Here is a 13,807-nt window from a genome sequence, read left to right as displayed (position 1 = left end):
GATCCCGCAGCGAGACGGAAGGGAGGCGCTGGGAGAAATGCGGGGCGAGGAGCCCGAAGGAGCAGCTGCGAAAGGCTCGGGCAGCGCCGACGGGGCTGCGTGCGGGGCCGCCGCTGGCCCTGCTCCGTAGGGCCGGTCCCGGGCTGCGGGACGCGTGGTAGCCCCGCTCCCTTGCCCAGCAGGCTGGCTTAGGCGGAGAGAGGAGCCGTCATGTCCCGCGGAGGAGCAGCAGCAGCAGCACGTGAAGCCGCCAAGCCCCAGGACCGGGGCTGGGCCTGGATGGTCCTGCTGGCCGCGGTGCTGCTGCAGGGGCTGACGCTGGGCTTCCCCTCCTGCATCGGCGTCTTCTTCACGGACCTCCAGCACGAATTCCACGCCACCAACAGCGAGACGTCGTGGTTCCCCTCCATCATGGTGGCCGTGCTGCACGCCGGCGGTAAGTGAAGCCTCCTGCGGTTCTGCCGCTGACGAGGGGCCGTTAACGAGCACACCTCTAATGTTTCTTTGGAGGGGAAGGTGGACGGGACTGGGAAGTCAGAGCACACTGGTAGTCACTGGCAGGTCAGCAGGGCGCAGGCATCTCCTAGCCTCTTTGGTCAACGCCCACAAAGCCCAAAGGTAGATGTCCACAGGTACCAGGCTGCACCTCTAAGAGACAGCAGAGACCCTTGGTCAAGGAGGGAGCCCAGCTCCTCCAGACCAGTGAAAACTCACTTCTCTTCCCCAGCAGCTCTCTGAACATGCTGGATGGTGGAGCCGCAAGCGTAGGTGCTTTCTGCCCTCTTCTGCCCATGAGAGCATGTCCCCTTCCACGTGCCACACGGCAAGCGTGCTCTCTGCGGCTGAAGAGGTGCCAGAAGGCTTTGGCAGGCTCCTCCAGAGCGAGCTGGGACACAGGGCAGGAGCAGCCCTTGGGGCAGTGGCACAGAGCACACGCCCGGGCAGGGCTGGGGCAGAGGTGACACGGCTGCGTTGCCACAGGACGCGGGTCAGGCAGCACCTTCCAGGGACAGGCAGCTCGAGGACTTCCCGATGCGCGGCCCGCGTTGCCACTGACCCCTCCACGTGCAGCCCCTGTGCTTATTCGACAAACAGGCTACCCGCACCCCGCCTAGGCAAAAGGAGCAAAGGGGCCAGCGAGGCCCTCGGTTCACGCATGCCCTTTCCTAGTGCTGGTGAAAGGTGACACTTTATAGCAAGGGAAAAAATAAAACCCCAAAAGCCCTGAGTCATGCTGATGCCAAGGCCGTGACAGGTTCACTCGCTCCTGTGCAGGACTTGGCTGGCAGCCACCCGACACGGGAGCAAGAGGCTGCCCCTTCCCAGGCGCCGTCGCAGAAACGCAGGGCGCACACAGAAGGGAACCTCAGGGGAAGCTGCCGTGGGAGGAATGATCACTGCAAGCCGGCAGCAGCAGAGCAGTATCCGTGGGGCTGCGAATTGGGAAACCACGGGGCATTCCCCAGGCTGCTTCCCACCCCCTGCTGCTGCTGCTGTGAGGGAGCCCAGCGGGACCCGCTCGCTCTGGGAAACGGGCTTAGGAGCCGCACAGCGCCCACACCGAGCTCAGCCCCAACCCACCCAGGCAGGACAAATCTGGCAGTGTCAGCAGGAAAATATCAATTCTCCAACTTTCTTTAATGGAATAATTGGGAGCCTGGAACCACAGCGAAAGATAATACAAACCAATAAATAGATATGAAAGTTATAAACTAAACAAGAACAGCCTTATGTTAATTATATTCACTAATAGAGTTGGACAAGGCATAACCAGTAAAATTAGAAACTAGATGTTACTTGGCTTGCCAGTTATCATCTCCTATTGCAGGCTGTTACAGCAGAGGAGTACTTGTTCCTGGCCCCCAGCAGCATAAAGCAGGAGCAACACAGCTGTAAGCCAGGGAGTAAAACCAGTGAAAAATCAGAGATAGAAGACTCCCTCCCCGGCCAAACACGTACGGCTTTTGCTGTGACTTCCGACCATCTTTGCAGTGGCCGAAGCTCTATTTGATTCAGCTTCTTAGGTTGCATCCATCATATTGGCATTTGAACCCTTCCCAAAATTGCTTTCTGCTATGGCACCAGCACCTCTTACAGGTTCTTCTCTCTTTTCTTCTCCTTTAGTCTTTTTAACTGAGAGTAACAGAAGGAAAAAAACATTTGTTGCAAAGTTAGTAAACAGCAAGGGAAATGGACAGAAAACTCCATTTTCAGACTCATCAGCTGAGTGAGAAGCTCACGTGCAGGAGAGCCAACCCCAGCCCAGCAGAGCTATGGAAGGAAACAGGGAAAGGCACAGCGCAAACAATAGTTCATAACTTATTAAGCCAAACATAGCTCATTACCCATGCAATGTTCTTAGGTACAAGCAATAGGTAATTATGTTGTTAGACAAATCATTCAAGAGACCTCAGGATCCTATGACTGTCCTTAGTGGGGGAAATGCAAGAGTTCAAGCCCTTACAGGCTCCTGTTTCTCGATACCTCAGCACACACAACTCTCCAGACTCACATTAGTATGAATGCAGCAGTTTTCCTGGAATTATTTTTGCAGAGCAAAGCACAAAAGCCCCAAGCAAGGGAGAAATAATGTTTGAAACCTAGAAAGCAAGTTAACAGGAACAAATAATGAGAAGCCCTTATGATTTTTAAAACCAACCTCATGATTTTGGAGGGTTCAATTTACGATTGCTGGCAACTTGGGGTGGGTTAAACAGGAGAACCAATCTTAATGTCTTCAGCAGGAGGAAGAATAATGCAGCCACCAGTTTGCTGAACCTGCTGATTACTTTTCCAAAGGGCAGTTGAAGTCTGAGGTGAAAATGTCTAAAGCAGATCAAAATACAAACAGCTGCAGTCCTAATTTTCATAGCACTCCATTGTTTGCTTGACTATGGGGATTTTATTTCAAACCAGACATTGTTTTAGGTCACAGAGATACCACAGGGTATTTTCCCACACTGATTGAAGGCTAATTCTGAAGCTTAGAGCCATGCTGAATTTGCTTATATAACCTTAAGAGTTACAGAGAAAAAAGATAACAATCTGGAAATCCTTGCGGATCCTCATAGGAACAGCAAAAGAAACTCTCTCTTCAGCTCCTCTTCTACCAGAGCATGCAGAGAGAAGCATGTTTCCCACCGACGTTCCGCGAGTCTGAGCTAATCTTCTACCCCAAAATGAAGCACCCTAAATTTGCAACATTAACAAATTGGCAATTTGGCATGATCTCATGGAATTCACCGTAAGTCTATGAAAATTAAAGAATTAACAGACCTTAAACATACACTTCCATGCCTATTTGTTCATTGTTTTTTCTGATGAAATAACGTAACTGCTTCTTAGTAAAGCCTGCCAGCAATGTCAGCCCACAACAAAACCCAGGTTTCTGTTAAAGACAGGCAGACCTGGGCTCTGGCCCTCCGGAAGATCTTACCTGCACCAAGGTCTTGCTCGCGCCTCTGCATTATTTGTGCCAGAGGCATGGGAGCGGGAACCAGCATGTGTGCGGGCTGCTCCTAGGCCTGTGTCCTCTTGGAAGTGGACACAGTTATATTGACCCACCCTTGCCAGGTATGCCAGGACGGGCATGTGGGAAGAGCTGTGCCAGCAATAACACCTCATTATTTTCCTGGGGAGATGACTTGCAGGACAGCTGCAAGACTCCACAAGCTGGGGCTTGGATGCCATGGCCTGAAGCCTAGACTGATTCCAACACAGACACAAATATGCCTCTCCGTGCATTTTTAAATAATCCTCCTCAAGGATGTATATTTTTCTCCCATCCTTGATCTGTTTCAGAGTCGATCTGCCTCCTCTTGCAGGGAATTTCATCTAGGTAGAGGGGAGCCAAGGGCAATTTAGGCGATTTTGTGGCAGAATATTTGAAAAACATAATGAAATGAGAGTGGAAGCATGCAAGCAGAAATAGCACGCTGCCTACAATCTCTTACTCAGTAGCATAGAAGTCAAGATCCATGTCCTAACCTTTTTCAAATCATTCACAGAATATCATATAAGCACTGAATCACACTTGAAGGTCCCTCTTCCATTCCATTTCCAAGAGTTTTACTTAGTCTCTATCACAAGGAAGCTTAGAAATCCTATCTAATGTCCAACAACCAAGCAGATGACAGGAGCCTTCCCTTCAGCTGACAAGTTGACCAATCGGTTGGGAGGATGAAAGACTATTTTTTCTATTTCTGGCTTCTCTGTAACGTGACGCTGCTGGGACAACCCTCAGAGTCTCTAGGCTAAACCACACAATGAGCGTTGACAATTGCAGCAGTCCAGCAGGTATTAGAGGGCAATCTCAAGTTCAAGATAATTCCTTTCTCCATAACTGCTTTCCTTTTGCTTCTTTGACTGCTCCCAGGGCCCCTCTGCAGCCTCTTGGTTAAGCGATTTGGCTGCAGGTTTGCCGTGATGCTGGGAGGTCTGCTCAGCGGAGCGGGCATGGTGTCCAGCTCCTTCTGCAAGTCCCTCAGCCAGCTTTACCTAACAGCAGGCTTCATCACTGGTGAGTATCAAAGCACAGCAGGAAAATCCAGCTGCTGCACTTGATTTGGGGGGTGTTGAGAGATGGGAAGTGGTGAGAATGAGCAGAGACCAGACCGAGTACTCACGTTTTTCACTCATCTGACAAATAGGATGAATCAAAAATCCCACAGCTCAGCAGGATGCTGGATAGACTTCCCCTTCACACCGCTTTAAGGCACACCATGCCCAGCCAAACTCACTGGAAAGTTCTTCTCCTGTGAGCCACACGCAGCTACGGGTTTCTAACGAGTGAGATGGAAAGCAAAGATGTCTGCTCTTTTTAGTAGCTTCACAGCCTTTTGTTTTTGAGAAAGGACATTTTTTTCAATCTTGGAATGTAATGTGTTGGGACAACTTTCTTCACAAGTTCCCTGCGCTTATATTTCACCACTCCCAGTCTAGGGAAATGTGGAGATAAACCTTTTTCTAACAAAAGAATGTGTTGGTTTTGAACAGAAGTAACAGATGGGAACTTTTCCTCTCCAAATATTTCCTTTACATATCATTTGCTCTGCTCTTGCTTTTTTTCTAACACAGAAAAATGAGTTTCTGCAGCCAGGTCACTTCGCGACTGAATCCTGTTGGATCTTGCAAGCTAAGTAGCATGCACTGCACAGAGAAGACCAACAAGTAACTCCCTGAGCCTGAGGAAAGTGTCAGAAAAGCAGCACTGTCTGCTGCACGCAGTATAAAAAACAAGTCCTTGGCATTTTTCTAATGGACAACTTCATAACAATTTTAGGAACAGCAGTGTGCCCCAGACAAATGTTAGCTCAGATCAGTGTATTTAGTATACCCAAGAACACGAAGAGTTTAATTTACCCAAAACATCCTTCTTCACCTCTTGTGCAGGGCTACTGGGTATTAATCACTGGGGGTTGCACAGCTTGGCAGGTGAGGAAATACTTCAGTGGTAAAAGTAGTCATCTGTGGGTATGGCCTGAATTTGGGCTCTTTTCACCTTGCAAGGCACCACAAAGCATCACGTGCTATCATTTTCTATTTCACTCTTTCCTTAGGTCTGGGATCGTGTTTCAGCTTCCAGGCAGGAGTGACTGTGTTGGGCTACTACTTTGTACGGTGGCGAACCTTGGCCAATGCCATGGCATCCACAGGTGTCTCCCTCGGTCTCACACTGTGGCCACTGCTTTCTCAGTACCTGCTGGATGAGATGGGCTGGAGAAACACTTTTCTCATCTTTGGAGGAATACTATTGAACTGCTGCGTTTGTGGAGCCATTATGAGACCAGTTCAGCTTGCATCGCGATCATTACTACAGCCAGACAGGCCTGGAGAGGAGCCAGGGAGAGAAGCAGAAGAGGCACAGCTGGCCAATGGAGGTTCTTCTCCCCACCCAGAGATCCAGCAGCAAGACAGAAGGACTGCATGCTTCCAGATGTTGCAGAAGTACCTGGCTTTTGACATCTTCTGCCAAAACAAAGGTTACCAGATTTATACTATTGGAGTGACCTGGATGATGTTGGGTTTTGCATTACCCCACATCTACCTCGTGCCTTACGCCATCCACAGTGGGGTGGAGGAACGCAGGGCAGCTCTCCTCATCTCCATTATCGGGTTCATCAACATCTTCATACGCCCTTTGACAGGGCTGCTCTCAGGACTCAGTGTCTTCACAGGGAGACGCATCTACCTGTTCAGCCTGGCTGTACTCCTCTGTGGGCTGAGCAATTTCATCTGTGTCATTTCAGCCAAGTTCAGTGCGCTCATCGTCTACTGCGTCATCCTCAGCATAGCCATGAGTGGCATCGGGGCACTCACCTTCCAGGTGCTGATGGATGTGGTGGAGATGGACAGGTTCTCAAGTGCTTTAGGGCTCTTCACCATCCTGGAGAGTATCACTCTCCTCATTGGACCTCCTCTCACAGGTGAGAGAAACTATTAAAGCAGACTAGGGAAGAATAGGTTATTAAGACTCCCTAGTGACAAGCATTTGGGAGCATAAAGAGGAAGGAGGGAGTTCCCAAGCCCACGCAGGCAGGTGAGTTATGCAGAGGGAGCAAGACAAAAGGGAGAGTCAGAAAGGAACACCCAGCCCCTTCTCACATCTGAAGGAGGGCCATTTCAGTGATGCTTGGGCAGCTACAGAAGCAACAGCAGATAGTGAAAACGTGACCCATTTGGTACGCAGCTTCGATAAGCATGAAAGTGATGAGAGCTTTTTTCCAGTGAACAGTAGGAAGACAGAGAGAGGTTACTGCGGTAGGATCCTGCTGTCTAAGAGCTCTTTCACTGCTTTGCTAGTTTGCATTGTTTTACCTATGAAGTCTCAAGGAATTGCAAACACCCAGTTAAACACATTTACTGTGATCACAAGTGTTGCTGGTTCTACATTATTCAAGAGCCTTATAGTAAAAGCTTCTACTCACCTTTCTTTCTGAGCCCTAGAGTTTATTCATTCTTCTCTGGAAACAGGGAGTTAGTTACAGCCCCCAATCCAATATATTATTCACAACATCACAGGTTCGTTCCAAACACTGCTAAAGTGACCTGCTGAAGACACAGCTGCTCCTGCAGTATAGCAGCACATTCAAAAGATTGACAAGCAAAAAATATGAACCTGAGCATGAATCAATTCTGGGTTTCAGTTCTCCTCTCCAAACAATGAATTGTGTGTCATTCAGCAGTAAAATATCTGCCTATTCTGAGAATGGGATGATAATATGCACTATATTTCACAGTATTCCCAGGCATTAGAGTGTCAGTCACTTTTCTCAAAGTGAAAAAAAGTGTTTTCTTGGACATCTGATAGTAAAGGCAGATGGGCCCAACAAAGCACAGTAAGAACAGCTCCATTTTTATTTAGACTCCTAAAGTCTGCTACAGAAAACCCACTATGAAAGGAAATATCGCCAATTCTTAACAAAGAATGCATGCAGAAAACAAACATTACTCCAGTGTTCCATATATATATGCAGCCTGTAGAGGAGGCACCACATGCGTCACTTGAGTATTGTCTTTCCATCTCTAGGGTTAATGTTAAAATACTCATTTAATATACCACTCTTCTAAATGTTTTATATTGAGAAACTTAATATTAGTTATAATACTTGCTGTGCTGTGAATTTTCCTCCCCTGATTATGCACTATTAAAAGAAGATGAGTTTTCAGTTTAGAGACCAAAACACATTGATTTTTGAGATAGTTCTCTATTTACTTGCTCTGTGTTCTGACCTGGGATGTATGAAGGTCACTCATTCCAAAATCCAGTGAGTGGCAGTGGCACAGGGATCCTCTGCTGAGTAAACACAATGAATCAGGAGGCTGGGAAAAAAATTACAGCTTCCTTTCTTTCCCGATTTCTCAGTTTATTGAGAAATGCTTTATACAGAAGCAGAAACACCACCTGAGCAGAGACTACAAAGAAAGGAGCTCTAGAATCTACAGAAGAGAACTTAACTCATCTGTGAATGCTTGTATATGGCAGTTTGACAAGTGATTTAAGTTTAACATTTACATAAATGTCATACTGTTACCTTTAGTATGCATCTTCTCTTCGACTAAACTGTGATTCCTGTTTCAGGTCTCCTGGTGGACATAACTAGCGATTTCCACTGTGTCTTCTATACCTCCAGTTTTTTCCTGATATCAGCTGCATTATTCATGGCGCTCAGCTTCTGTGCTCTGGAAAGAAAAAGCAAATTGAAAGAGGCCTCCAAGGTACCTTTGGATAACCCCTCCAGATGTCAATACAATGAAATACTAACTGAACCACAGTCTGAAAGACAATCCTCTTCTGCAGTCATCTACATCACAAGCATATGACAAGAAGAAAAAAAGAGAGGAACCCAAACAATTATGTGGCCAGTACAAAGCTACGCAAGGCCCAACACTGACAGCAGATGAGAAAACTGACTGCTTTCCACAATTACCATCTCCCTTCTGTCCTGCACTTCCACTCAATGGAGTCGTATCAGACTACACGTGAGCAATCCGGATTAGAGGCTGAGCCCAAAACTCAGCATCAGCCACAGGACATACAGAACTACACCTTCCTAAAGCAAACCATGGGATAACAATCACGGGAGCTGGTTCTGAGAGATTCAATTGGTTTAAGTCAGTGTCTTTAAGAGGTCACTGGAATTTCATATGCATATTTTCCAGTGTTAGCAACTGAAACATGTATTAATGGCTATGACAAGGCTGATTTTTTCACAAACAGGTATTACTTGGTCCTAGAAAAGTTAAACATTACTGACTTGCCTAGTCTGAACATGCCATTTTGGTGCAGACTCATACGAAGTTTCCTGGTTGCTTCCCATACAGAGCGGGGGGAGGAAAAGACGAACACTTCCCACAGGAAATGTGTTATTATTTCCTGCATCTCTAAATACTGCATGGAGGCTGCTGTATGGGTTGCCGAACTCAGGCAAGTCTCTAGCAAGATCAAATAGTCTTTCTTACAATGTATGCACGATTTCTTCATTTTACAGACATTTACAAAGACCCAAAGGTTCAACTCCAAAGCATCAAAAACAACAACAAAAAAACCCCCAAGTCTTAGAGTGCCTGTATTTTATAACTGGTGATATCTCAAATATCCTGATGTGTCACAAAATGGCATTCATGGTTCACAGCTTCTCTAAATACACTTTCTTCCAGCGTTCACTTGGGGGGGGGGGGGGGGGGGAAGGGAGACATTAGACCTGAGAATAATTGTATGCATCCCTATATAGGCCCAAATTCAAAGCCATTGTAGCACTCACATTTCCCCCTTGTGTAAATGAATTTAGCTCTTTAGCTCAGGTCTTAGACTCTCAGCCTTAGTTACACCAGCGTTCTCATTACAGAGAAGTTTGTACAAGCATAACTTACCTGTCAAAAAGAAATCAGTGAGGAAAAATACACTGAGAGAAGTCAATGTTAACTTTCATATCCATACAGTCTCTTGACTTCAGGTGGCTTTTCTGGCTACACTCCCAGGAGTTACACATGTAAGTACTAACATGAGAGTTGCATCAGCTTCCAGCCTCTCCCAGGATCAGCCCCAGTTGCAAAACCATTTATATTCTATATCATTTTTGATCTGACATAAGCAGATAGCTCACAAAGCACTGGAGCTGAAGACTGCAAAACCATCTGAAAAATGGAAGCCTAAGATATGAGTGAAATGGAAGAAGCAACAGACTTCAACTCAACTTTAGAGCTTATCTTGAGAACTGTTATGTCAAACTCCTAGCAACGAAACCACAGTTTTCATTAGAACTGTGGGCTTCCGAGCCAACAACAACACTGGAAAGAAAAAGACTGGAAAACTGACTCCAAGGCTTTCCAAGACAATGACGGCTTCACAGTTAGCCATTACAGTAAGAGGTATCTGTCCCCCAGAACAGTTCCTGTTCCCACAACTCACTAGTATCTATTTCAGCAGTGGTCTAGGATTACTGAACCAGTAACACTTTGCTTTTCCTCATATACTTAAATACGATGACTGGTGGGAGACATATATATCTAATCTCTAGTCACGTGTTTAATAACTTCTGTAAAGCTTAAACAGTCCATAACCACAAAGCAAACAGGGACTGGTGCCTCTCAGCTTACCGAAACAATGCCTGCTGTATTTTCCTAGGAAAAATTGGGGCTTTCCTCCTCTCATCAAAACAAATCAATAAGAAGGGATCAAGTCTCAAACCTGTTCTAGCTATTACAAATAAAAGAGCTAGGCAGCTGAACAGATTGCCATTCTTTCTGTATGCAATTCTTACACTTCAAATGCTGTTCACCCTTTTACATACCCTTTCCATTTTCGTCCAGATATGTGGGGGCATATTGCCCCAAATCTTCCTTTTACTACAAATGTCCTGAGTGAAACGGGCAAGATGTGGCTTGAGTGACAACCCATCAAGATTTATCCCAGAAGAATAAAAGGTAGTTGAAAGAGCAGTAGACTGCATCCCCCACATGGAGCCAACTGTTATATCCGCAGGGCTTCAGGCCTAGCTGGCTCATAAGCAAGGAAACAAACAGTCTGACACACACTGCTCCTTGCATGATAAGGAAAAAAGTGACTAAATAAGGCACTCCAACTGAAGTTGACACACACAGATCAGTTCGTCCTACACCACGGCAACAAAATCTCAGTTTTGACTATTTCTTCTTTGGACACAATAGTGCAAAATAATTTAGGAGGGAAAGTTAGGAGAATGTTGTATAGAACTTCTTTTTGATACTCTCAGACTCAAAGCCAGGGTCACTGGGACTTATTTTCACAGGCAGAGAGATGTTTCTGGGAAGAAAAACAGCTAGTTTACAAATCTGCAGTTTTCACTTTTTTTCATCTGGTTGACTAAAAAATTTCTAACAGCCTTAGGGAATTTAAACTGGCTGAAAACAGGGTTATCTCCCCGAGTAAGTTTTCATGGGCGCTTTAGAAGTAATCCACGTGCCACAGGTTGAAAACACATCTTGGAGAGTTAACAGGTAACATTTTAGGCTGTGTTTCCACAGGTAAATAAGATGACTGAACAGCTTGCTGCTGCAAAAATGGGGAAATCCAGCTCCCTGCTCCCTCCCCTCCTGTTCTGCAGCTCTCCTCTCCCACCTCTGTTTTCAGCCTGAATTCCAAGCTGCCTTGAGCAGGAGCTTTGTAATGTGTGTTTGCAGGGGCCATGCATACTGAGCATGCTACGGTATAATAAGGATTGCCTCTCAGAGCTATAGTACAGAGATATTAATACTCAATGCTTAAGAATCATGAAGCCCACAAGAAAAATAAAGTAATAAAAGCTTCTTTCAACAGTTTAAGGTCATCCCATTGTGCAAGGCAACCACAGCTTAATTACTGCCACTCCCCGAACATCTACAGACAGTAAAATAACACTGACTTTAATTATGGACAAACACCAATACCTCAGCCAGGTTAGAAACCTCCAAGAACCAGCAGAGCAAAAAAAATTGGCCAGAAATAAATATCCTTCTCCCAGTCCCCTCACACCCCTCCCTGCTGCCTTTGTTGATAACAAGAGTATCATTAACTTTACAAGCTAAGCATTTTTGCAAGGAGCACCTTTCCTTATTGCAACAAAACACTCACCAGGAAGTTCACACGGAAATATTTCAAGATTGTGATCCTTATATGCCTTAGACACTTCACCAGTGTAATTCTTAGGGCAGTTTAATAAAAAACAAGCAAGAGTCATGGTCAGCTTACACACTCTAATGCACCTCAGAGTGCAAAATCACTTAGCTGAAGAGTTTGTCATACTGTTTGAAGACTTGGCTAGTAATGCCTAAATAACTGCTAGAAATTAAACAACTGCTAGAAAGGAAAACTTCCTGCATTCTAGTTTTGGTGTGCCATCAGGTGGGAGCCACTGTCACTGGAAGAGCCCTTGAGGCTGTGAATACCCCAGCTATATCAGCCCATCCAGTGCTAAGTATTCCGGCAAACAGCAGGTGCTTGAAGCATTCACAGCCAATATTGCCTGCGTAAACAGCCAGAGCAAGAGCATTACACACTCACCTCTGCCAATTCTGCCAGCTGCCAAGTGATCTTTTTGGATGATCAGGACAAACTCCCTACAGTAAATCAGCACAAAGACAACAAGCATACAGCTTATAACGAAGCACATCGCATAAGTAGTACTAGCATGGTCCACAACCTTGCAGTAACTCCTACAGAAAACCTCTGAGGACCGCAAATCCATGGACCTTTATCAAACTCTCCTCCAGGAGGCAGCTCCACCACATCAAATTAAACACAAAATGTTCCTCATGTTTCTTAACCAGCTGCGATTAATCTCAAAGCAAGACAAACACTATAGGGAACAGAGCTAGCAATTCTCAGAAAGACAACCAGAGGTGTTCCTCTCCTCCTCATTACTTCTTGCCACACGCCAAATAGCGTGACCTGGAGAGTACTTTTTCAGGGATGCATCACCTGAAACTCAGCCAGCATGGACAAAAGCCTTTTCTAAACATTGCTCTCTGTGAAACCATTGCAGGGGACAAAGTTCCTCCCCTTTCTATGCATGCAAAATTACACTGACTGACCACAAACATAGTACTTGTGAATATAAGTCATTTCATCCTTCCTCTTTTCACCCCCAATATAGTCAATCCCAGAGTCCTTAATCCCTTGTCTTTACACTGGCTAGTTCCCCTGTACTTGCTTTCTCTTCTCCTCCTGCTTTCCCACATTAGTTATTCACCTTCTATGTAATGACAGACATGTTTTTTAAAGTATGTCAACACTTACCCACTTACAAAGGCCTACACTAGAAGAGATTTACTGATATGCTAGCAGACTATTCTAACATAGAAATATAGTTTGTAACACCTAACACTTTGATCATTTTCATACATACATATATATACATACATACAGACACACTTCAACTGAAAATGAGTAGAACAGCTGAAGTTGCTAGCACAGAGCAGGCCTAAAAGTTCATAGCAGGTATCTTCCCACACCACCGTAATGTAAAATGGTTTCACACTACTGCATTTAGTGCATTTAGTGCAGCTTCTTTGGTCAACCTTCTTCTTAATGAGGTCATAGACAGATATTTTTACTATGTCCAGCTGTGTGTTATCAGCAATTATGATCCCAACATGCTTGTAACTGATGCCAAGTATTTGGCAGATCAGACCATACTCAATTTCCTTTATGTGAAAATCAACTACATTTGAGGTAATACAAAAGATAGCATCTGTTTACAGCCTGTTTCCTACCAGTTCTACAAAAGAAGCTGCACTGATTTAATTGCTTCTATAAAATTGATGTAAACTTCTGCAGAGCCCACCCCAACAGTTTATGACTTTCATATATATTTACCTGATATGTTTACACAACATGAAACACATGTGAAACCACTTGCAAGTGCTTACAATCACAGTGGTTTCATTGTAACAGCAATAGTTTAGCATCATGTAATTGCTCTGCTTCGTGTTTAGACCAGGACATTGTACAACCAGGGTGGAATTGCCTGCTGTCATTTTATTAATTCAGTCCTCTTTCTTAGCATCACTCATTGTTTTTTTTCCAGGTAATTCTTCTTACTTCTTAAAAAAAAAGAAAAACCTGTTGGTTGTCTCATTCTTCTTTAGCCTAAAAGTCTCAATTCCATAGTAATAAGAGAATAAACTAAGACCTTTATTCCCTCCTGCTCCTCTCCTCACCCTCACATTCACAGGCAGCCCTGCATTCTCCCATAGCTGTTGCTGCACCCATCTGTATTTCCCAAATTTACCGTGGGGGACAAACATCACCGAGAGATGCTGAGACAGAGCCATCAGCTCCCGTCCAGGC

At 45.2% G+C, this 13,807-nt stretch overlaps 1 protein-coding gene and 1 long non-coding RNA gene across 3 annotated transcripts; one reads left to right on the top strand and one right to left on the bottom strand.

The window, feature by feature from the left end:
• The first annotated feature begins 210 nt into the window (after nucleotides 1-210).
• On the top strand, nucleotides 211-9,153 carry SLC16A5 (solute carrier family 16 member 5). The gene is made up of 4 exons (XM_067308476.1): nucleotides 211-436; nucleotides 4,376-4,519; nucleotides 5,559-6,425; nucleotides 8,081-9,153. The coding sequence occupies exons 1-4, from the start codon at nucleotides 211-213 to the stop codon at nucleotides 8,320-8,322; spliced, it is 1,479 nt and encodes a 492-aa protein (XP_067164577.1). The 3' UTR covers nucleotides 8,323-9,153.
• LOC136993689 (uncharacterized) lies at nucleotides 1,618-5,565 on the bottom strand. 2 transcript variants are annotated; one of them, XR_010886094.1, is made up of 4 exons: nucleotides 5,362-5,565; nucleotides 4,626-4,781; nucleotides 2,660-2,826; nucleotides 1,618-2,133 (listed from the first exon to the last, which is right to left on the bottom strand). It is a non-coding gene; the product is annotated as an uncharacterized lncRNA (long non-coding RNA). The 2 variants fall into 2 exon arrangements; XR_010886093.1 differs by having other exon boundaries at nucleotides 4,626-5,565.
• Nucleotides 9,154-13,807: the final 4,654 nt, after the last annotated feature.

This window comes from Apteryx mantelli, chromosome 19 (assembly GCF_036417845.1).
Source record: "Apteryx mantelli isolate bAptMan1 chromosome 19, bAptMan1.hap1, whole genome shotgun sequence".
Classification (NCBI taxonomy): Eukaryota; Metazoa; Chordata; class Aves; order Apterygiformes; family Apterygidae; genus Apteryx; species Apteryx mantelli.
The sequence above is the reverse complement of the archived record's forward strand: the minus strand, read 5'-3'. Positions and strand labels throughout refer to the sequence as shown.

What these genes read in the sequence shown, in the direction of transcription:
- SLC16A5 (XM_067308476.1), top strand. Translation starts at nt 211, where the DNA reads ATGTCCCGCGGAGGAGCAGCAGCAGCAGCACGTGAAGCCGCCAAGCCC. An exon ending in GGCCGTGCTGCACGCCGGCG is followed by an intron (nt 437 to 4,375) that starts GTAAGTGAAGCC and finishes GACTGCTCCCAG; the next exon opens with GGCCCCTCTGCAGCCTCTTG. An exon ending in AACAGCAGGCTTCATCACTG is followed by an intron (nt 4,520 to 5,558) that starts GTGAGTATCAAA and finishes CTCTTTCCTTAG; the next exon opens with GTCTGGGATCGTGTTTCAGC.